A 22,693-nucleotide genomic window follows, 5' to 3' on the forward strand; every position below is an offset into this window, starting at 1 on the left:
ACACAGTGCCCCGTGTGGGGTGTAAAGTGTGATAAGCAGGAGATGTATGCCCCCCCATTAAAGCAATTAATCGTTGTCAGTCGACACAAAAAGAGGTCCTGATGCACTAGCCTGTTAGTGTGGAGTACCACACTTAGCGTATAGCTTGGCTCTCTAAAAGGCACTTAAAGCAGGACAGCAAATTAGTTCTAATTAGGCCTATTGTTCCACAGCTCCACAGTCTTGTCTTCAGCTCAGTGGCAGCTTTGCATGTCTATCTAGTTTTGAATCTGCATGTCAAGGACAAAGTGTTCAGTCGTTCCCAGTAAGACAACACGCCATTCTAAAAGGGCTTGAAAATCCTTACCGTGTCCGGCCATAAATTGTATTTTAAAATGAAGTGGAATAAAAAAGAAATATGTGATGACAGACAGTTTTTTGGGATGGAATGAGGTCATAAATGAGGAATGTCTTCTGTTTTTGCCATTATGTGATTATTCATTTCCCAAGAGCATTTGATCCCTTCCTCTGTGTAATATTCATCGTATCTTACTCATTTCTCATTTATCTATCGGTTTCTCCATGCAGAAATCCACCCCCTACGCTGCACCAGCCAGAGCTGTGGTCCAGTGATTTCAATGACTTTATCTCCAAGTGAGCAAACTTCTGCTGATTCTCAGTCATTCAAACCATTTGCAAAGCTTTGAATACAAGCGTTACCTGATATTATAACATCATAATTCAGCCTCAAGATTCAGTGGCCTTCGGTGACTTAGTAATACCCTCCTACGTTTGATGAAAGAAATTTCATGATTCTGACTGTACGTCTCTCAAACAAATATCTTGATAGATATAATTAAAAATATCCTCATGCAGTTTGTTCATTTAGTGCATCCCTCAACTTTGTATATTACAAAAGCCATGGAGCGCTAAAACCGTGACCCCAGATGTCTGCCTTTGTTTCCCCTGCAGATGTCTGATAAAAGATTTTGAACTGAGGCCGAATGTTCTGGACCTCCTGCAGCATGTGTTCATCAAACAGATTGTTGGACGTGAGAAGACTCTTCAGAAACAGTTGATGGAGCTCATTGATCTTAACCAGCAGATTGGGACCGTAGAGAAAACGAGGTACTATAAAATGGATGTCCATCATTCTCACAGTGTTGTGTTGTACAGCACTGTAGAAGTGCAATCCCTCTTTTAAATGTTATGTACACAATGGGTGATAAACAGCTGTCACAGTCTGTGCATGCAGTTCATTTTCCTTCATCCTGAAAATGGGATCTTTTAAAATGTGACCTTTTAAAACATTTGTTTGAAGGGAGATCGTTGGAAATCTTGTGACTGGGCAAGAATGTTCTATGTACGATTTCATGAAACACTAGCATTTAGTATCTATAAATACTAAATACTAAATATAAATACTGCTTTTAGAATGAGCACTTTACGTTAAGTGTAATTTACTGAATCTAGTTGGAAGAGTAACATTGTGGTTGAAAGGCATATATAACATCATGTGGAGTAAGTTCTTTTGTAAATATTGATTTTATGCATTTTACAACAAATCAACAGAACATCCACTATTTAGCAAAGTAAGGTGATAGTGTACAATAGTGTAACTTTATTTATGTATTTATTTATTTATTTATTTTATGTCGTGTATATTGTGACAACCATGGGTTTATTTAATTGTATGTGGATTAGGACAATAACCCAAATAAATGTTCTGTCATTGCCCAAGCTCAGAATCATATTAGCTCTCAGTATCAAACGTAACAGAGCTTGCTGCTGGGAAATATCTGACCAGTCAGTCAAACCCCCCGGCAGCAGAAGACTCAGTGCCTTGTCACAACTTCAGACTGTTCATATTCTTTCTGTCATTTAAGCCATCACGGAAAGACAGAGAGAAGTGCAGACAGTAATGACAGGTATGGGCTAATAATAGACACATGCAGCAGTAGGCTGGAGGAAGTCTGCTTTCTGTGTGTAACCAAACCTTAGCCAAGTCGCTTTGTCCTACATAGCTCGCTGCTGTAAAAACATCCCTAATACTGACCCATTAGATTCTCCTTACCCGTCTGTAATATGCTTTATTTTAGCACTGTGTCTTTGTGCTTGTCTGTTTTTTTCTGTTGTACTAACTCACTAATATTACCATAGTTTTGGTGTCAAAACACATGTATACGCTTAGTTTTCTAAATGGTTTGTTTTTGCTATAAGGTGCAGATTTAGGCTCTTTGAAATCATCAGAGGAATAAATTGAAAGAGCTTAATTGTCTTAATGAGTTATTTCAGTTTTTAATGTCATTACTGACTATTGCTAATTCTGTAAGCCAGAGGGGACAAAACCCTCTAGACACCTCAGTACAGTCTGTGAAAACAGTGGATGTACTTATTTTGGGTCATTTGTGTCCTCTCCATATACGCCAATCTTCAATTGGGATTTGGGTTCTGCATTTCCTAACGGCAAAGACACTGTAGTAGATTTTCCAGATGGTCTTTGTAGCTGGGGAACAGGCAAGATACTTAGAAACAGCATGTCCATGTTGCATATGGAAGGGCAGTCACCTAGACTTGTGTTACCTGCTCTTCAGCATGCGGTCTGCTTAGACGGAGTTAAAATGTGATCAGTCGCTGTAGACAGGACAGATTAAAAGCATGTTACTGGATGGTCAGTCTTTCCTGGGGCAAGGCCATGTGCTGTGCCCCACTCAGTACATACGCATGTGCAGGCAGCTCACGTCCGCATTCACCGCACAACAGGGGTTGGTTGCCTTCCAGCTACTCTAGGTCTAGATTATTTGGGGTTTTATGTAAGTCTGTTTATTGGCCCTACTTATAGAAAGCACAGCTCACACCCAAATAGTCTGTAGACTATGATTAAATAGTCCACCAGCTACTTCAACAACTAATTACCCTTCACTATTATGATCCTCAGTCAACCATAACTGTGTTGAATTACCTTAAAATCATCTCTCAACAATAACTTTTGTTTCTCTATTTTGTATATTTTGGTGACCTTAGCGATATTCTGTGCTGTGCTCTAGGCATGAACGAATACACACTAAAAAAGGTAGCTACATGAAATCTCAGGACCAAGCTGGGGACGGTGTGGATGACCTGGCCACACTGGAAGTGCTTGATGAGGTACACAGTTTATTCTCACCCCTCAGTGTAAGGGAGGGTGTACAAGGAAATCTAACACTTATTTTAGGACAGCTTTTCAGAGCCACAGACACAAGCAGATTTACTATTGACTCTTCTGACACTGTCTTCTGCATGTTAATCAGAAACAGATCATTCATTCATTCATTCATTCATTCTTTCTTTCTTTCTTTCTTTCTTTCTTTCTTTCTTTCTTTCTTTCTTTCTTTCTTTCTTTCATTTATTCATCCATCCATCCATTCATATTTATTTATTTATGTATGTATCATTTCCTCCATGCAGTCATTTGTACCAGTCAGTGTAAAATGAATAGACAGATCAGTGCACGGTAACAGTGTTGGTATAAGAGCACGTTTGAGGTCATTCATTAATGTGCCGGGGGTCCCCACTGACATACTGACAGATACAAATCGTTCCTTTCCATCCGTTAAAACAGGAGGTTTTGGGGACTTATTTTATTCCTCTGCCCTTGGAGTTATGACAGTAGAAGATGAAACACCGTGGAATGTGACTGTGTCTTATATGTCAGTGGGATGCTGTACTGAGTCTATACACACACAGAATCTTATGTGATAAAACTGAGGGGAAGATTTTGTTAAATGCTCAATTAGTGAAAATGATGTGGAAATAAATAGTAGCTGCGGGTCTTTGGGGAAGTATTAAACTGGCAGCCCCATGTATCTTTTACACAATAGTGTGCACATTGCAGACATTTTGTCATACATGTAGTAATAAATGACTGTTCCTCTAACCTGCAATTGATGTTGCTTATCAGAATGGAGTCACAGAGCAGCTACAGAAACGCTATGCAAAGGACCAGATCTATACCTACGTGGGAGACATCCTTATTGCAGTCAACCCCTTCCACAAGATGGATATTTACACCCCTCAGGTGCGTGTGTGGTGTGTGTGTGTGTGTGTGCGTGTGCATATGTGTGTGTGTAAAAGAAAGAGAGAGAAAGAGAGAGAGAGAGAGAGAGAGAGAGAGAGAGATGTCATGCACCATTTCCTGAGTGACTGACCATATTTCATTAAGGATATCATCAGTATTTGAATCTGATGCATATCATATTCACCGTTGGATCCCTCTCTCCATCTGTTTCTCTCTCCCTCTCTTTCCTGTCCATCATTTTCTATCTCATGTCACCAGTCCCTATGCCACAAAACCAGTTTCATCCTTCTCTCTGTCATTCCTTCTTTCTTTTTTTCTTTCTTTCTTTCTTTCTTTCTTTCTTTCTTCCTTTCTTGTATTACCTGTATGACCTGGATTTTGTGTACTATCTTTTGAACTATAATCATAATTTTGACTTGCCTTACCCTCTTCTCTTTACCCTCAGCACTCAATAATGTATATAGGAGCGAAGCGCGCGGCAAACCCACCGCACATATTTGCCGTCGCTGACATTGCCTACCAGTCTATGGTCTCATACAACACAGATCAGGTACTGCATATTCATCAGCGGTGTTCATGGAAACTCTTCACTTTGCATTAGAACATTAACATGCTCATCCCCACTCTCTATTTACAGTGCATTGTAATCACTGGAGAAAGTGGTGCAGGGAAGACAGAGAGTGCACATCTACTGGTCCAGCAACTGACATTACTCGGAAAGGTTTGGCTAATACCTTTGACTAATAATATACCTTAGACTAATACGATTCTATTCTCAGATAGACTGAACTGGATATGACACTAGAGATAAACCCTGATGCAAAGCGCTGAATGAAAGAGCCAGTAATGTATCCTTTAATGTGTAGTTATGGGCACCAAAAATAGCGCCAAACTGTTCGCTCTCTCAGCTATGTCAGCAGGCAGCACATGTGCCCACATCCATCTCTGATTAAGACTGGGAGGGTGCTGATGTCAAGATCCTGTCACGGTCATTCTGTGTGACAGTGGTGATTTGATATAGTAATGAAAGATTAACATTTCAAGCGCTTCATTTTCTGCATTTGGGGTTTTAGAGGAGCAGGGTGAAAGATGTGAGTGAATTAAAAGAATGGAAAATGTCTTCTTCAATAAAACGACAAAGGCTTGAGTAATGAGATGTGACGTGGGTTGGAATTGCAAAGACGTTGTCTTTTGTTTCTAATGGAAATTGTCTCCAGCACACTATCTGTACAAAGATGTTTTAACAATATTCCTAATTAAACTATAAAATAGTAAAGAGTTGTTCCAGCCTTAGTCTCGTGTGTCTTTGTAGGCCAACAATCGAACGCTGCAGGAGAAGATCCTGCTGGTGAATAACCTGGTGGAGGCGTTCGGTAACGCGTGCACCGTCATTAACGACAACTCGAGTCGCTTTGGAAAGTACCTGGAAATGAAGTTTACCTGCGGAGGGACAGTGGTTGGTGCACAGATCTCCGAATATCTCCTGGAGAAATCGCGTGTCATACACCAAGCTGTGTAAGTACAGGATGTGAACTGCGCCAGCAGATTGGTTTTATCCCAGCAAACCCCAGAGAGCTCTCTGTGTAAATTTAGCCCTGGGCTGGTTAAGCAGGGCCCAAAACCAGAGACTACATTTGTTGGTTTTGTTTCTGTGAAGGCTGTGACATTTACTGTCTTTAGTAAAGTTAATCCTTCCTCCTCCGTCCCCTCCCCTGAGAAACCTGGATTAGAGAGGTCAAGAAAATGGGATTACCTGTCTCTCGTTTGATCAAAGATTCAGACTTTGTGTACCCTCCCTCTGGGACTGAGGTGAATGCTGTGGGTTTGAAGAAAAATTCAGTTTAAAGAAAGAACGTCTTGTGTGTCATGCTTTAGCGTGCAGATGAAAAGCCGTAATATTCCGGTGAGACGATCATGCAGGAAGGAATCAAAAGTGTGGCTGACCTTCTTGAGAGCCAAAGGGTTTACAGCAAAATGAAATTGCTAAAGCATAATGGGAATGAGAATGAGAATCGGCAGTGAACTGTCTCTGAGATACAAAGCTATAAAAAAATCAGTTGTCGAGATAGAGCTTACATTAACAAACATTACATGCGATGAAGAAAAAACTTGCCCAGAGTGAGAATTATGTGAAGGCATCATAATCTAAATCCAATTACTCAAACCTCTATTTTTATGAAAATATTTGACCATTTGAATATTGACCAAGGACAAGATGACATTTCGAACTGTGTCGATGTTCCGAATCTTAAAATGGTACTTAAATCTTAAAACATGTCTTTTCTTTCTTATCTACAGTGGGGAACGTAATTTCCATATATTCTACTATGTTTACGCTGGTCTGGCAGAGAGGAAGAAACTTGCCCACTACAAACTGTCAGACAGTAAAACTCCAAAGTAGGTTTTTCCCTTGAATCTCAGTCCTGCAATCACATCACCTTTTCTTTATATTCATTTCCTGAGAGTACCCTTATTTAGTCTGCCTCAGTCCTTTCTTTTGTTTTCTTCAATAACAGGTATCTACAGAGTGAGCAGATAAAATTAGTGCCTGACATTGTAAGCAATCCCTTCTACAAAGAGCAGTTTGAGGGAGTGGAGCAGTGCTTTAAAGTCATTGGCTTCACCCTCGAGGTACGCTGATTTAATATCTCATTACCAAAGTCGGGAAAACCTTTTTTTTTTCTCACAACACCTATGCATAACACTTCACCTTTCACGGCAATGAAATACCACTGTCTTATTTTCTCACAAACCTGTCTCAAAACGTGTTTCAGACAATAGTTTTAGATTAAAACCGTTGTCTTTAAGGGAATATAAAACAGACTTTCTGAAAGTGGATACGATTGCATTATGACATCAGTTAATGAATATATTTTCCTTTGTCCTGGTGAAAAGGTTAAATGTCCTACGGCTGATGTGTTTAAAATGAACAGAACACACGAGTAGACAATGTGCACTGATCTTATAACCGCCCCTGTTTATTAAGGTTCAGTAGTCAGAGTAGAAAGAGAGACTTGTGTGTTTGTGACTCCTCCCTGATCCTGTCCTTTGATGCTGTGAGCATGTACAATTAGCATCATGGAGACCAGCAGAGCATTTTAAGATGCCATAAATAACTGATTGCTTGTGGGAGCCACATGTCAATTGCTCTCATCACACGTGTACACTCAGTGCACTTTGCTATAATCACGGTGCAGTTTTCAACAGCAAAGACAGAGCAATATTTGGACCTGGTGATTTATCAGCGTAATCAAATGTGAGTGCGCTGTGCCTGGCAGATTTTTGCCTCCGTAATGTCAGAGCAGGCATTTTGTTTTGGGGGTGGGGGGGGGGGGGGGGGGGGGGGGTACGGGAAGAAGCGTGGGCTCATGAGTGACATTAGTGTGGCTGCTCTGACATTATGGAACATGGCGTGTTGTAGGTGCTTCACATAATCAGAGAGACATCCATGACAGAATGCCAGCGGTCACAGACTGCCGAGCAATATTTACAGTGATGGATAAAGCAGTCTGATCTTTGCTGGAAAAGAAAAAAAAAAAACAAAACTAACTCTTTAATGATCTAAAACTGTATGTAAATGTAGTCAAAATAAATCATTTGTTGTTGTAAAAAAAAATGATATGAAGAATTCATTTGATTTTTATTTTATTTTGTTTTCGTTTATCAACCCAAAGGAGCTTGGGAGTGTGTACAGCATTCTCGCGGCCATATTAAACGCTGGTGAGATTGAATTTGCCTCAGTAGCATCAGAACATCAGACGGACAAAAGCAACATCTCTAACATGGGGGTTCTGGAGAACAGTAAGTTAGTCCTGTGAGTGTTTGTGTGTGTGTGTGTTTGTGCGTGTGGAGTGATGTAAGACATGTAAGATTACTCTCACCTCTGCCATCCCTTACAGTGATGACCTTTAGCTCTGTACATAATAGCATCCCTAGACTTAGCTGTTGGTCAGCTTTACATAACCTTTCCACACACAACGAGGGCACACAAAAAAAACATGTAGGGCATGATTACCTGTTGTCATGGTCACCATGATTTGAGCAGTTCTCAAAAATGAGCTTCTTCAAATAGGAAAAGTATAGCTTTATATTCATGTCTGTGTGTGTGTGTGTGTGTGTGTGTGTGTCTGCTCACAGCCGCCTCCCTGCTCTGCATCCGCCCAGACGAACTGCAGGAGGCCCTGACGTCTCACTGTGTGGTGGCACGGGGGGAGACCATTGTGAGGCCCAACACGGTGGAGAAGGCCACGGAGGTGCGGGACGCCATGGGCAAAGCCCTGTACGGACGCCTTTTCAGCTGGATAGTCAACCGTGTCAACTCCCTGCTGAGACCTGACAACCAGCTGGGGTAAGAGGAAGGGAGAGAGAGAGACAGAAGATAAAAGAAAGCCAAAGGAATGAGTGTGAATGAGAGAGGCAAGGGAAATCATAAGAGTACAGAAAAGAAGAAAAATAAAGATGAGTGGAGTTAAGGCGAAAAGAAGGTGAAGGGCTCTTTACAAAAACGATAGAAATGATTTGAAATGAAAATCCTCATCATATTTTCATTTATAACCTCTTCATTCCTCCAACTCCCAGAAGACAGCATAGTCCATTTTATCATTAACGTTTGATAAATGATGGCAGAAAATAGGCATTGATCATATCATCAGCAGATCGTTTTATTTACCCTCTCACATCTTTTCTGTCTTCTGTCCCATGATGTCTCCACAGAGAAGAAGACAAGGATCTGAATATCGGCATCCTTGACATCTTCGGCTTTGAAAACTTTAAGAGAAACTCATTCGAACAGCTCTGCATTAACATCGCCAATGAACAGATCCAGTTCTACTTCAATCAGCACATATTTGCCTGGGAGCAGGTACGCCATTCATCCCTACCTCAGATAGAGCTGTCTCTCCCCAAATTATGAATACTGCATGAGTTTTTTTTTTTTTTTTTTACTTGCGGGAACATTTAGAAGACTTTTTATTTTCTTCTCCTTGGAATTACCTTATTTCCATCTAAATGATGATGACACATCATCATTTATCCTTGTACAGTGTAGCAGAGGCAGGTGGTAAGGATAGAATATACTCCTCTCTTTTTTATGCTGGGGGTGGGGGGTGTTGGTAAATGCTCAGCTTAGCTCTCAGGGGTGACTGTAGCCTTGGGTAAGGAATGATTTGATGTTAAATGCTTTAGTCTAACCCTCAAAGAGACTCCATAAATCACTCCAAACAAGGGTCAATAACGAGTTTAGGACACTTACACTGAACTGCCTCCCACTCCACCAGCAGTTAGCAGACTGTAAATCCAAGTCATTTATGAGTCTTTTAGGTCAGTCCCACAAAGGCCTACACTGATCTCATTCATAAGTTACTGTTATTTTTTAATTTTAAACAATGAATACATTACTATTGACGGGTTTTTGGTCTTGCAACACTAGAATATCTTTGCTTGCTTGTAAAAAAAAAAAGGAGACATGATGTTCCTTTCTGTTTTTCCTCTGTCCCTCTGTTCCTGTGAGAGGCTTTGTTTTTGTTCTCCCCTGAGGTCTATTTTACAGCAGCAATAGTCATGCTGTCCAAAAAAAACAAAAACAAAAACAAAAAAAAAGAGGTCACACACAGCCTGCTGAATGACTTTACCTAAGGCTAAAAGTTCCATTGTACTCCAGAGACTACATTTCTTGGACGTGTATTTGTTTATTCTTGTGTGTGTGTGTGTGTGTGTTTGTGTGTCTGTGTTTGTATTTGTGTGTGTGTGTTGTATTTTTCTTTCGTGCATGGTAATTTGTGAATTTGGCTACCTGGAGATGGTGAAGGGCAGACCACAGCTCTTGGGGTTTAGCCTCTCTTTGCTTGCAGGGAGCCCAACCTGAGCAGCGGGATGAGTCTGACTCAGAGTGTTGTCTTTCACATTCAGTCAGCCTGACTTTATCAGCTTAGGGAAGCGCACTGCTCCAAACAAAATACATTTGTCTTAAAAACACAGCAAAGACAACCTCATGTGCTCCCCATAAAAGCAGTCCGCGGATGTACAAGGATCAAAAAAGGTTTTGAAATATTTCCCTCACGATAGCTTTTCATAACCAGGTTATATAAAATGTGTCCTTTATATAAAACCCATCAGTGCTCAAGGACTACATGTATGCTATCAGAAATAGCACCCCGTGTATAAAACCAGAACACATGTTAAAAGTCTTCTTTATCCCACCCCACTTAAAAAAGAAGTACACTGTACTTAGATTAGTGCTGAGTGGCTATGGTGCAGCATTAACTATGCGATCATGTGATTCTTTAGTTACTGACGTTATCCTGACGTGGCAAACAGTGTGCTTTTCTGTATGGTTTAACTCTTTCACTGTTCTTCTTGCCCTGTTCCACAGGATGAATATCTGAATGAAGATGTAGATGCACGAGTAATTGAGTATGAGGACAACCGGCCTCTGCTGGATCTGTTCCTGCAGAAGCCCATGGGCATGCTGTCTCTGCTGGACGAGGAGAGCCGCTTCCCCCAGGCCACAGACCAGACCCTCGTAGGCAAGTCCTGTACAATTGCAGCACTACAACACTCTCGCCCTAAACCGCTATGAATGACCGTCAGGCCACAAAGAGTGAGCTCAGCTTAGCTACAAAGCACCTAAATGACCTTCAGGTGTCACTTTCAGGGATCATGAGGGTACTTCTGCTGATACACACTCTCTCTCTCTCTCACACACACACACACACACACACACACCGCTTTAGAGAAGACTGAGGGTTCTTTCATCAAACATTTACTGCCATGCTAAGCTTTCACCTGTTTTCTCCTGTTGATACTCAGACGCACAGTGGCATCTTTAAATGTCATTTGAGTAACTGAATATGTCTGGACCAGGCAAAGCTCTTGAGTTGTTTTTCCACTTGACACTTTTGCTCTGAATGAACAAATGAAATTAAATCAGATCTGAGACCTTCTCTTCTCAATACAGAGAAATTTGAAGACAACTTGAAATCTAAAAACTTTTGGAGACCAAAGAGAGTTGATCTTGGCTTTGGTATACATCACTACGCAGGAAAGGTAAATGCATTACATATGCATAATACTCATTAATCTCAAATGATTAATACTGCGTGTGTGGTGTTTTAAAATAAATGCAGGTACATCTGTAATATTACACTTCTTATTTTAACTGTGGTCAGGTGATTTATAATGCAAGTGGATTCCTGGCCAAGAACAGAGATGCCCTCCCTGCTGACATAGTACTTCTGCTACGCTCCTCGGAGAATGAGCTCATCCGCAAACTAGTCACTCACCCCCTCACTAAAACAGGTAACCAAGAGAGACCTCTGTGACCTCTGTGACCTGGGCTCTGTTAACAACGTGAAGGTCATTCAGTAACAACGCTGTCCTAATTTTTTTACCCTCTCTGTTTGAGATACTCACAAAACTGTTCTATTTACTTTGCAATGCAATCAATCATTTGACTGATTCTGTGATTATAGCTTGGCTGTGTATTACACTGTACTGCCAAAAGATGGAAAAACGTAAGTGAATGGGTCCATTTGGCTTCTTTCAGTACATCCTCCGGTTACCGCAGGCCAGAAATTTGTTGTAAAAAGCTGGCCCCTGCAGCGTGAGTACACTTCATTGGCAGAACAAGCAGGAAATCAGCTGGTCTATAATCACTCTTTAATGTGCCCTTAAACTGAAATCCCAGATGAACTCTTGAACACTAACATGTTCCTAGTAATCAACGGCCAGAGCCAAAGCAGGCAGCCGGGTCTGTCTGCTGATTCAGGAAGGACGAATCCGGCCATAGGCAAAGCATAGAGCCTTATTTTCGTTGGCCATTAAGCAAAGGATTCATTGTGTACTCTCAAAGAACAAAGAACATGGAAATGATCTTAAATATGCAAAGCCCTTTTCTCATGAACCATGGTCGTCATATAAGAATGTCATTTGTCATTTAAAAAGCTCACATTTGATTGCGCTAGTCAAGATCCATTAGTTCGCGAAACGCTTAGAGCTGTTGCTTATGATGATTGCAACTCTATTGTGTCCTTTGGTGGCTGCTGGAGTCCCACAAATCTCTTGTTGCTGTCTGATTGATAGCAAGATTTAACAACGTCACATGAAGGAGGACTGTTCATATTGGTAACACTATGTTCACTCAACTTTGGGTCAGTGTTAGGTTGTTTTTACTTAGATATGTGATGTAATTATTTCAAACTGATTGGCAACTGATTTTTAAAATCCCAGATGTTTACTCACTGGAATCACAACATGAATGTGTTGTATGTGTGTCCTTGCCTCTGACAATATTGTCCTCTGTCCTTGTTCAGGTAACCTGGCTCACACAAAGGGCAAGACCATGGGTGCTACTCGCATGGGGACACGGACTCATCAGCGCACTGTCAACTTTGCAAAGGTACACTTGTCGTTATTACTTCTCTTGAGATGATTATTGTTAACTTTTCCTTATGCCTTCCTCTGGCACTTACTTTTCCTTTCTCTTTTTCTCCTTTTTCTTTTTTATTTCTCTCTCTCTCTCTGTTTTTCTCTTTTCAACCTTTCCCTCCCTAATTCTCTTTCGGTCTGCTTCAATAACCATGTATGTCCCTGTTGTTCTCTTCCCTACCTTGTCTTGCTTGTCTTGGTCTAAAGATGGGAGTGCTTACGTTGTTCAGTTCATTTTCATTCAGTGAGGTAATGACAATAAGATCTCCCTCGGTGTTTTCTGCTCTCCATTCGCAATTCTCCTGAGAGAAAACAAACATTTTAGAAGAGATTTTTCCCACTGGCCTTATTCTCCAAGTGTATGCCATCATGTTCCCTACTGCCTCAAAAGCGTTTATAAGAATAGTAAACTACTTCTAGTCCTCCCTTTCCTGTGTGTGTGTGTGTGTGTGTGTGTGTGTGTGTGTGTGTGCGCGGGCATGTGCGCACGTTTGTGTATGTGTGTGTGTGTGTGTGTGTGTGTGTGTGTGTGCGGGCATGCGCGCACGTTTGTGTGTGTGTGTGTGTGTGTGTGTGTGTTTGTGTATGTTACACTTCTTTCTGTCTGGTAGTAAATTCATTTGTGGATTCATTGGTGATAAGATTTACTTGTCTACCAAATTCACATTTAGAGTTACCTGTCATCCCAATGTCAGAGAGTGTATGCAGATACATTTCCAGTCTACACTGCACCAAAACATGTTACTCATCAGAGAGTGTTCAAGTTTTAAGACATGTTTCAATTAGGTGCGTTTGATGAACATGTGCATCTATTTCCATTTATCTGCATATCGGATGATTACTCTTTCTTTAGAGAACTGACATCAAAGAGTCTTCCTGCATTAACTTGTGTGCAGCTGGAAGCAACACATTAGAATCAGGTTATACTACCTGCATTAATTACACTCACTCATCAATGCTGAGGTTCAAACTTGTTACAGTAAAGTAAAATGTACACGAAAGCACTGAATGCCGTCTAGACTTGTTAAAAAATCATAAAACAGTTCAAATATCTTCCATTTTTTTCACTTCTGAGCATACACTCTGTAGTTAAGTTGTCTAATAGGGCTAAAGAATATTGCATTTCCCTCTGCCATGCATTTAGATCCTTGACCTTAGAATTCCACCATATGCATTCTATAAATGCCAGTCTGAACATAGCTGTGTACAGAAATTCTCAAACATAGTTTGGCAAATCTGTGTTCATGTTACCTTTTTATGCATCTTTTTCAGCCTTTCCCTCGGAAAGTAATGCTCACTCCTGAAAAAAAAAATAGGCATGCCTTGCCTCTTGATCCCCAAGTTCATGTCCAAACGGTGATTGAGGATTCACCCTGACCTGTGCCTTTTGTTGTTGGTGTTAATTTCCCAAATGACCTTTATAGAAAAGGTCATTTTGGACAAAACTTTGTGATTAGAATTTTGATCTATTTAGAAGTAACGACACTCTCCCTGTTTTATAATGAGCATGTCTCATTAAGAACACTGACCAGTAGACCCTCACCCTGGCCTTAATATTTATTTTCAGTTGTGTAACTTTTTATTGTGCTGAATATTCTGTGTCTGTTCAGGGGGATAGTTCGGGCGACAGTGCGCATCATCCCAGAGAGACTACAAATATGAGAACCCAAACTGTGGCTTCCTACTTCAGAGTGAGCACTATCTTAGAATTTTGTATGGACAGAAACAGAAACAGAAACAGTAACAGAAATGTTTTTTTTTTCTGAGTGGTAATTCTTGTGCATTGTATACTTGTGTATTCATTTTGTTTACTAGTACTCACTGATGGATCTGCTGTCAAAGATGGTAGCTGGGCAGCCGCACTTTGTCCGCTGTATTAAACCTAACAATGATCGCCAGGCCAACAAGTTTGACAGGGAGAAGGTTCTGATCCAGTTGCGCTACACGGGCTTACTGGAAACAGCCAAGATCCGCAGGCAAGGCTACTCTCACCGCATCCTCTTCTCCAACTTTATCAAGAGGTGAGCCAGGAACAACTGCAAAACAGCAATCTAAGCAAAGATTATACTTAAAAACACACACGTGCACGTTACCTCTAATGCTAAATAGGTGTTTTAGTTGTCTCGACTTGCGGGCAGGATTTCTTTTTATGAGAACCTGTAAATTCAAAAGGCCTAAGCAGCTGGTTGCCTTCCAGTTGACAGGTTTTTTTTTTTTGTTTGTTTGTATTTTTGGGGTTTTTCTTCATGAAACTTCATCAGTAGGACCGTTATGATAATGAATTATAAACATAAACTTTGTTTGTAGGCATTATGTGAGCATGTGTTCTATTGTTTGCGTGGGTTGATAATTATACTCTCCCACTCAAATTCCTCCACAGAGAAAATTTTCTAGTGTTTACTGCCATTAAGAGACATTGTTGTTTCAGATATTATATTCTGGCTTTCCGAGCCAACGAGGAGCCACCTGTCAGCCCAGAAACATGTGCAGCCATTTTGGAGAAGACCAAACTTGAAAACTGGGTTCTTGGCAAAACAAAGGTGTCTCATCATGCACAACTAACTAACACTTTTATTAGAGCAATAAATTCCTTCAAGCTTTGAAATTCTTAAGATCTCATTTGTTTATTACTGTTCTGGCATTCAGGTCTTTTTGAAGTACTATCAGGTGGAACGGCTGAACCTGATGGTGAGGAAGACCACAGACAGAATTGTTTTAGTTCAGGCATATGTGCGCGGTTGGCTTGGGGTCAAGAGATATCGGAGGATATTGGAGAAAAGAGAGCAGAGTGCTGTGGTCCTGCAGTCAGGTGAGGTCCTAACCAGGTTTGAGACACACTTTTGAGTCCAGGGATAATGTGATCAGGAACAGCCAGTGATCAGTCATGTCCATTCTCCATAGTATTGCAGTGCTCTTATTCTTTTAGTATTACTTGTATCTTGTGTATCTGACACTTAAACTCTTCTGTATTCTCCAATAGCATACAGAGGACACAAAGTTAGAAGAAGAGTTGCTGATGATAAAAGCAAAGCTAAGTTAGACACCTTCATTACCCAGTTTCAGGCGGGTTAGTACATGATTTGGTTTTCTTTACATTGTGAATTGTGTCATTTTGAAAAACCTTAGGAGTATAGTCTCACTGTGTGTTGATCATTCTCATCTCCAGTATGCAGAGCATATCTAGCGAGAAAGAAGTATAAGGCATTAGTGGATGAGAAGAACAAGGCGGCTGCTAAGATCCAGGCCCACTACAGAGGACACAAAGAGAGGAAGAGTTTCAAAAAGAAGAAGTATGTAACCACCCTTAGGTTTAGCTCTTACTGATGGGAAATTATTAACTGTTATTTGAGTTCACTGATCCTTTCATATCTGCTACATTTTTCATAGGGAAGCCATGCAAAAAGAGAAGAGTCAGGCAGAGAAACAAGAGGTGAGGAAGGAGGAGATCCCATCAGAGGTTGCCAGTCCAGTCACAGAGGAGCAGGCAAAGGGAGGTGAAGACATTGGTGAGGAAGATGAAACCAAAGCAGCAGTGGTCCTTCAGAGTAACTATAGAGGTTACAAAGAAAGGAAGAAGTTTAAAGAGCGGAGGAAGACATTAACTGGAGATGAATTGGCTGCTACTTCATCCCACCCTGGAGATAAAGACCATACAGAACACCCTGCAGCAGGACCTGTCATCCTGGAGGAAGAGGAGGAGGAGTTGGAAGAGGAGAAGAAGATGGAGGATGAAGGTAAGCCTTTTGACGAAGGGGTTGATGGTGAGGAGGAAGCCAAAGCAGCTACAGTTCTCCAGAGTAATTTCAGAGGACACAAAGAGCGCAAAAGGCTCCAAGAGGAGGGAAAGCTTCCTGTCAGAGGGAGAAAGACGAAGAGCCCTACCGAGGAGGACCAACAAGCTGAGGAACCCGCTGTAGCTGAAGAGTCAGTAGACCCAGAGCAGAAAATGAAAGAAGAGGTTGAAGCAGAGGAAGAAACACCAGAACAGCCTACAGGAGGGGAAGAGGATGAAACCAGGGCTGCTGTGGTGCTTCAAAGCAACTTCCGTGGACACCAGGAGCGAAAAAGGCTGCAGGAGGAGGGCAAGATCCCAAAGAAAAAGAGGAAAGGAGACGAAACCAAATCTGAGCTCACAGAACAAAAACCCCAAGATGAGAAGGTACAAACTTTGCCTGAACAGAAACTAGAACCAGAGCAAGAATCAGACAAGCAACAACCCAGCACAAGTCAGGCAGAGCCAGATGAAGAAAAAGCGGCCACCGTTCTCCAAAGCAACTACAGGGGCCATCGTGAAAGAAAGAGACTGAAGGCAGAAAGAGGGGCAGCCATATCACAGGAGGTGACACATACAGCGCAGGAGGGGAAAGACGAGGAGGTTCTGGAGAAAATGGACGTTCAGCCAGAGCAAGAGGAGGAGTCTCAGGGTCACGAGGAACGCTATGACGAGGAACAAGCAGCAGTAAAGATTCAGAGTAATTTCAGGGGTTACAAAGACCGAAAGAACCTGAAGGCCGCTGCGCAGAGGGAGGAGGAGGAACTGGAGCACTTCTCTAAGCAGGTAATGGCCCACGACTTATTGCCCATCTGTGTACCTCCATCCAATCCACAGACCCATCATTTACATCACCCAGTGGGACTAGACAAAACTCTGCCCACTCAAAATGCGAGACAGCCTCTTCTTAGCCAAACCTCGTCATTTGTTCAAGCTCTCACGGTGCTCAAATTAAGCTGAAATAACCGATGCCCATTTTCAAATTATCATTACTCAGTGTGTGTTAAGAAAATAGTTTTACGTTCAGCCTTTTTTTTATTTCAATTACCTTCCTGTGCCTCACTGAAATGTGTAGTTTTACAAAAATGTCTGATCCCAAAATTTATACTGTAGTATCTCTGAATGATGAACATTTTCTTTATGACCTTGCTTAGATAAGCAAGGCCTCTCAGGACTACCTAGCTCTGCAGCAGAAGCTGAATGAGATCATACTGGCCCATCAAGTTGACCCGAGTACCAACGGCATGTTTGTGAAAGGAAAGGCCGTCAATGGCTATGCTCAACAACAGTCAGGTATGTCACATAGTCATGTTTCGTGGTGTGTTCAAAACCATCTTCTGAACAGGGTTCTGGCAGCATAGAGTCGGAGAAGCTGCTCGTGTCAGTGGCGTGGCTTGAATTTTTAATACTCTCACGTACTGCGCATATGTAACCTCCTTAAGACTAACCTGCCTCAGGTGCAAAACAAGATTGAAAAACTCCAGGTTTGATTATGTTTCGTTTAGAGCTGTGGTACTCCTGCTAGCTGATGATTTTATCAGTGGATGAAGTTCTCTTTTCTCTTGTGGCTCCTGATCATATCAAACACGGGGGATGTCAAGTGCCAAAACAGGAAAATGGTTTGCGGCAAGACGTGTCATCAGAAAATTCCCTCCGCTGTGCAGATCTATTGTTCATTTGATTTTTTCAGATGATATGTGTAATTGCTTCGGGAGGACGAGCAAGAGAAACTGAGTGATGAAAAGTCAAACGCCTGTGTTCAGCACGGCTGTCAAAAGACACCGAACCATATTCCATTATATATGACTAAGTCAATAAAAATGACTCTTATTTGTTATGACCCAATAACCAAACAAAAAATAATTATTGTGTCAAGGTTGATTGCTATAATTTTGTTGTGTTTTTAATTATTTCCATTCTTTTCCTGGTTATGGTGGTATCTCTTCATTGTTTTTGGAGCTTCTTGGAGCCTTTTGAGGTTGAGAAAAGTTTTGTTAAAATCTAAAGCTCTGTTCATTGGTATTTTTACAGTAGCAGTGGTGTTTTTTACAGTGTCTTCTTACAAACTTCCCAGGTTTCCTGAAACTCTGATGTGCATCTCATGTGGTCCTATGCCCTTTACAGAATGCTATGTAAAATATTGCACTGCCCCAGGCATAAGATTTTAAATTGTAATTACAACAGCTTTCACTTCCGCATTATTTCAGATTATCTTTTCCAGTTGATTTGTTGCAGTCATGAGATGTTCTCAGTGTTCTAGTGTAATAATAAACAATTATAATCAAAATTCAATGTTATTGGTCTCACTACAGAAATAGGAATGTAAGTGCCCTTTCAATGCCAATCATATTTAACATAATGCAAAAGGTCATTAAATGCTAATCATATTTCATGCTGAAGTTCTTGGGCAATTACAGCAACCATTAATATGAGAACCTCAAATTGACTTTATTCCTTTGGGCAATCAAAAATTGCTGATGACCTTTTAGGGGACATGTTCAATAAATATGACAAACTTTGCCCCCACTGGTACTTTGCCTTGGTAGACATTGATTAATCACTTGTGTGGTGGGCTTCTCACTTTATAAACAGTGACCAAGTTCACAGGTCCCATTAAAGCAGGTCAAATGGTTTCGTGCTTCCATAGTATCAATAAATGAAGAATAAAAAATTTAAATTGGAACAGAAAATGTTGTTAAAAAATTTCCCTCTCCCACACACAGACACAACCAGATCAACCAACACACACAAATAGTCCCACTATGCCGCCAGTAGTAGGTCAGCCAGACATGCTGTGACTAGTAGGGGAGTTCTGATTGATTGCTGTTGGAAAATTACAAATACTACACCCTGAGGGTTAAACTTTCAGGGAGAGTTTTCCAATGAAAGCAGTCAGGGTCAAAGGTTAGTTGACTGTCCTCCTTTCTCGTCACTATATGTTTGAACAGGCCTATTGAACGTCTTCCAAAGACAAGCATGTGGTACCAGGGTAACCCAGCAGGAGTCTATTACTTTCTGTCCATGGGGGGGTGAAAGACTTCCCCCTATACATTGTGACATGTAGGGATGTATGACTACAAAGAAGTTATACTGAATTATTTGTTTTAGAGGCAATTCAACAAAACCTCCCAATTCTGTTCCTATTCCCAATGCAGCCCATTTTTTTTTTTTTTTAAATCATAGAGATTCAACTTTCAAGAGATCGTTGTCAACAGCATTTGCCAGATTATTTTCCTTTATCTTATCTTTTACTAAATGCTGATTTGACTTTGTCTCTTAGATGATACGAAGCAGACACGGACACCCCGCCGGACTCAGAAGCCAAAGACGCTGAACACTCCAGAGGACTCTACCTACTATACCCTCATTCATGTGAGTCAACCTTCAGCATCTACATCACAATGCTGGTCGAACAAACCAAAATGCCTCATTTCATTTTTAATCTTTTTTATAAAACTGAGGTAAATTTTCTCCACGTTGTGTTTTTTAGAGATCTGTACAAGATGACAAAAGGAAGCCAAGGAAACAAAGGTAAACTGCTTAATCGAGATCAGCTCAGAAAATAATGTCCCCTTTCTCGCTGTGCACTGGGTTTTTTGGTGCAAAAAAGTTTTGCTTAGCAGTCTGAGATAGAGAACAAAGAATCAGAAACGGTGTCAGTCAGATTTAACTGCATGTAAAACAACACATTGACACAGTTAAAAATTAGCTCTGCAGAACCTCATCAGTCAGCAGAGGTAGTGCTACTGATCAGGTGAATCTGTCACTAGCACAATTTTATTTAAACTGTAAGACTTTTGCTAAATCTCCAATGGAAAACATCCTTAATCTGTCTTAATATTTCTAATAGAATTTAAAAATGCTGAAATGGACAATTCATAAACTGAAGCATGCATTACCGGCAGTGAAGCATGAGGATCATTAAAAATCATTACTTTCCATTGTTTTGAGGCTGAAATATTTAAGTTATTATTGATGAGAATGTCCATAATAGAATCCATAACTGGGCTGCGTTGAAATCTAGGCCAGTGGGCCGTGTGGGGAGCTAGCCAGGTTTTTGTCAGAATGTGAGATATATGCGTTTGAGCGTGAGCCACACAGCAAGACGACAAGCCCTCCATGATCAGTGTTGGCAGAGTTCACACAGCCAAGCAGAGTGACAAAGAGGTCTGGGAGGAAGGCATGGATGCATGGTACTTCATCATTACAGCCTGAGAGATGAGAAAAAGACACAGACACACAGACAGACACACACACACACACAAGCACATACACACAAACACACACGTGCGCACACATACCCACACACACACATACACACGCACACATACACATGCACACACAAACCCATGAACACACACACAGACACACACAAACACACGGGGACAATTTCTCATTGTCGAAACATCAAGGGTAATAATTTGTTTGCAGATAAATAAAGTAGGCGATGGACAGGAGTCGTTTACATGCATCATTAAGAACAAGAAGGTCAGAAGAAAAGATTGCATCTCTGGCTCAGGCTGACAGCACATGGAACCAGAGAGGGAGGGGGACAAACAGAGAGAGAGAGAGAGAGAAAGATGCAAGAGAGAGGGAGAGAGGGAACGAGGGAGAGAGATGGCTGAGGGGAGATGACCCTGAGAACTACATGAAGTAAAGGTGGGATCCAGTGAATGTGAGGGCACAAGAGCTCAGAGGAGAAATGAAATGTAAAGAAAATACAAATAGCTCTGTCTCTGTCTCTGCTGTGCATCGTGGTTATAAACCATCTTTGACTGAGGGACAGAAGCTCTAATCAGCTGATAGACTCGAATGAAATAAAATCAGAGGCTATTCTTAGAGTAGCTGCAGGCATTGGGGGCTTGCCAGTCACACGGACAGATATTTTCGTTGCATAAATCTGTCAGTATTATCCCTGAGACGATACAGGAGATAGTGGGTCCATGAAGAGAACATTCTCACTTGGCTCCATCGGTGAAGAAGCCCAGGCTGTTAAATCAGTTATTCAGCAGTACAAAGAGACCCTCATCATTGCCTGAGGACCACTGAGCGTGACGTCGAGTTAGCCATGCAGCCTGCACTGCATTGTATAATGGGATCAATGCTCAGTCTCCTATGAAATAATTGCTGATATTTATGTTCCAAACATAGGCTTTTCAGACGAAGACTAACCCATTGTACTGTAAGGAACAACTTACCGCTCTTTATTGGCTGTTGCAAATACTCATTGCAAAATACCTATATCATAAAAACTGTATGGTATTGTAACAAGCCAGTGTGATTTTTAGATGGGATAACTTGTCATGGGTCATCGGGTGAGCACCCAATAATAGTCATTCTCCTCCTCTCTGTACTCCCCAGCCCTAAAAAACTGCTGGACATTGATGACCAGTATTATCAAGGCCTTTCCAACAGTAAATCCATGGGATCATTGCCCAGTGAAAGACGCATGTCGAGAGACAGACGAGGCTCTACAGAGAGGAGGCGGTCTGCCGAAAGACCAGTGTCTGAATCGGCCCCACCCAAACCCCCTAAAGAGAAGAGGTGAGAAGGCATTCAACTGCAGCTAAGATATACACAAACACTCGCGATTTATCTTTCCCAAAACACAACTGAATGAACTCACACTGTGTTATGCAGCTTGAGACAGCGATGATAAATGTGACCGTCTGATATAAAGACAAAAGCGTAAACAGAAGCTACTTTCTCGACCTCCCTCCTCTGTATCTGTTTGTCCTCTGTTCATTTCCTCCTTGTGCAGACTCACTTTATCTGACTCGGTCTGTTGACAGGCACTCCCTTCCCAGAATGCCTTCCACTGAGAGCCAGACGGAAGACAACCCTTACGACTACAGAAAGATACTGAGAAAGACCTCCCAGAGACGAAGGCTCATCAAACAATACTAATTCTCTTGCCTGTGTCTACACACTTCAGAGTTTCCAGAACTCTCTAAATACTGCCTCAGAGGCTTATTTGGACAATCAGGTGGTCTTTTTGTTCTCGAGTAAATATTAGGCTTTCAGTGCTCATTGTTGGTAGTTTTGGAATCACTGAAATTGCTGGTAAGACGCAAAATAGTATTGTGGTAATGGTGTGATCCTGCCATTGATTTCAAACACTCCACTACATTTGAGATGAGTGGATTATGTAAAAGGTGTGAGATGCTCCATTTTAGAAGGAACATGACATAAATGGAATATTCTTTACACGCACAGAAACTAAAAGTGGTTTGGCGATTATGAATGTACATGTTCTGCTGGATTGTGGAAAGAACTTTATCAAACTGATCATGTGTGCTGTCTCAAGCCGAGGAATGTTTTTACCGAAAGAACTTGTTTGAATTTGGAGAGCTGCTCTCAGGATAAGATCCCACAAGAGAGACGTTTCCATTGAAACTACCTCAGCAATGCACTGCAGTCAGCAGGATACATCTGAAGAGCATGTATAATACTCCCTAATA

At 41.3% G+C, this 22,693-nt stretch overlaps 1 protein-coding gene across 1 annotated transcript in view; it reads left to right on the plus strand.

Annotated features, from left to right (window-relative positions):
- The window catches only part of myo3a (myosin IIIA), a 39,397-nt gene extending 17,258 nt beyond the window's left edge, over positions 1-22,139 (plus strand). The window contains exons 7-37 of the mRNA XM_030768932.1: positions 568-633; positions 952-1,107; positions 1,866-1,907; positions 3,027-3,126; positions 3,920-4,036; positions 4,482-4,586; positions 4,674-4,757; positions 5,349-5,551; positions 6,335-6,433; positions 6,553-6,667; positions 7,711-7,837; positions 8,174-8,384; positions 8,750-8,897; positions 10,407-10,560; positions 10,992-11,080; positions 11,203-11,332; positions 12,346-12,431; positions 12,668-12,709; positions 13,733-13,816; positions 14,071-14,151; positions 14,276-14,481; positions 14,889-15,000; positions 15,107-15,269; positions 15,441-15,527; positions 15,627-15,750; positions 15,848-17,018; positions 17,387-17,525; positions 19,513-19,604; positions 19,723-19,763; positions 21,594-21,776; positions 22,025-22,139. Of these exons, the coding sequence (XP_030624792.1) occupies positions 568-633; positions 952-1,107; positions 1,866-1,907; positions 3,027-3,126; positions 3,920-4,036; positions 4,482-4,586; positions 4,674-4,757; positions 5,349-5,551; positions 6,335-6,433; positions 6,553-6,667; positions 7,711-7,837; positions 8,174-8,384; positions 8,750-8,897; positions 10,407-10,560; positions 10,992-11,080; positions 11,203-11,332; positions 12,346-12,431; positions 12,668-12,709; positions 13,733-13,816; positions 14,071-14,151; positions 14,276-14,481; positions 14,889-15,000; positions 15,107-15,269; positions 15,441-15,527; positions 15,627-15,750; positions 15,848-17,018; positions 17,387-17,525; positions 19,513-19,604; positions 19,723-19,763; positions 21,594-21,776; positions 22,025-22,139 (4,672 nt within the window). The remainder of the gene's footprint in view (positions 1-567; positions 634-951; positions 1,108-1,865; positions 1,908-3,026; positions 3,127-3,919; positions 4,037-4,481; positions 4,587-4,673; positions 4,758-5,348; positions 5,552-6,334; positions 6,434-6,552; positions 6,668-7,710; positions 7,838-8,173; positions 8,385-8,749; positions 8,898-10,406; positions 10,561-10,991; positions 11,081-11,202; positions 11,333-12,345; positions 12,432-12,667; positions 12,710-13,732; positions 13,817-14,070; positions 14,152-14,275; positions 14,482-14,888; positions 15,001-15,106; positions 15,270-15,440; positions 15,528-15,626; positions 15,751-15,847; positions 17,019-17,386; positions 17,526-19,512; positions 19,605-19,722; positions 19,764-21,593; positions 21,777-22,024) is intronic.
- Positions 22,140-22,693: the final 554 nt, after the last annotated feature.

The sequence above is a fragment of the Chanos chanos genome, chromosome 3 (assembly GCF_902362185.1).
Source record: "Chanos chanos chromosome 3, fChaCha1.1, whole genome shotgun sequence".
In the NCBI taxonomy this organism is placed as follows: domain Eukaryota; kingdom Metazoa; phylum Chordata; class Actinopteri; order Gonorynchiformes; family Chanidae; genus Chanos; species Chanos chanos.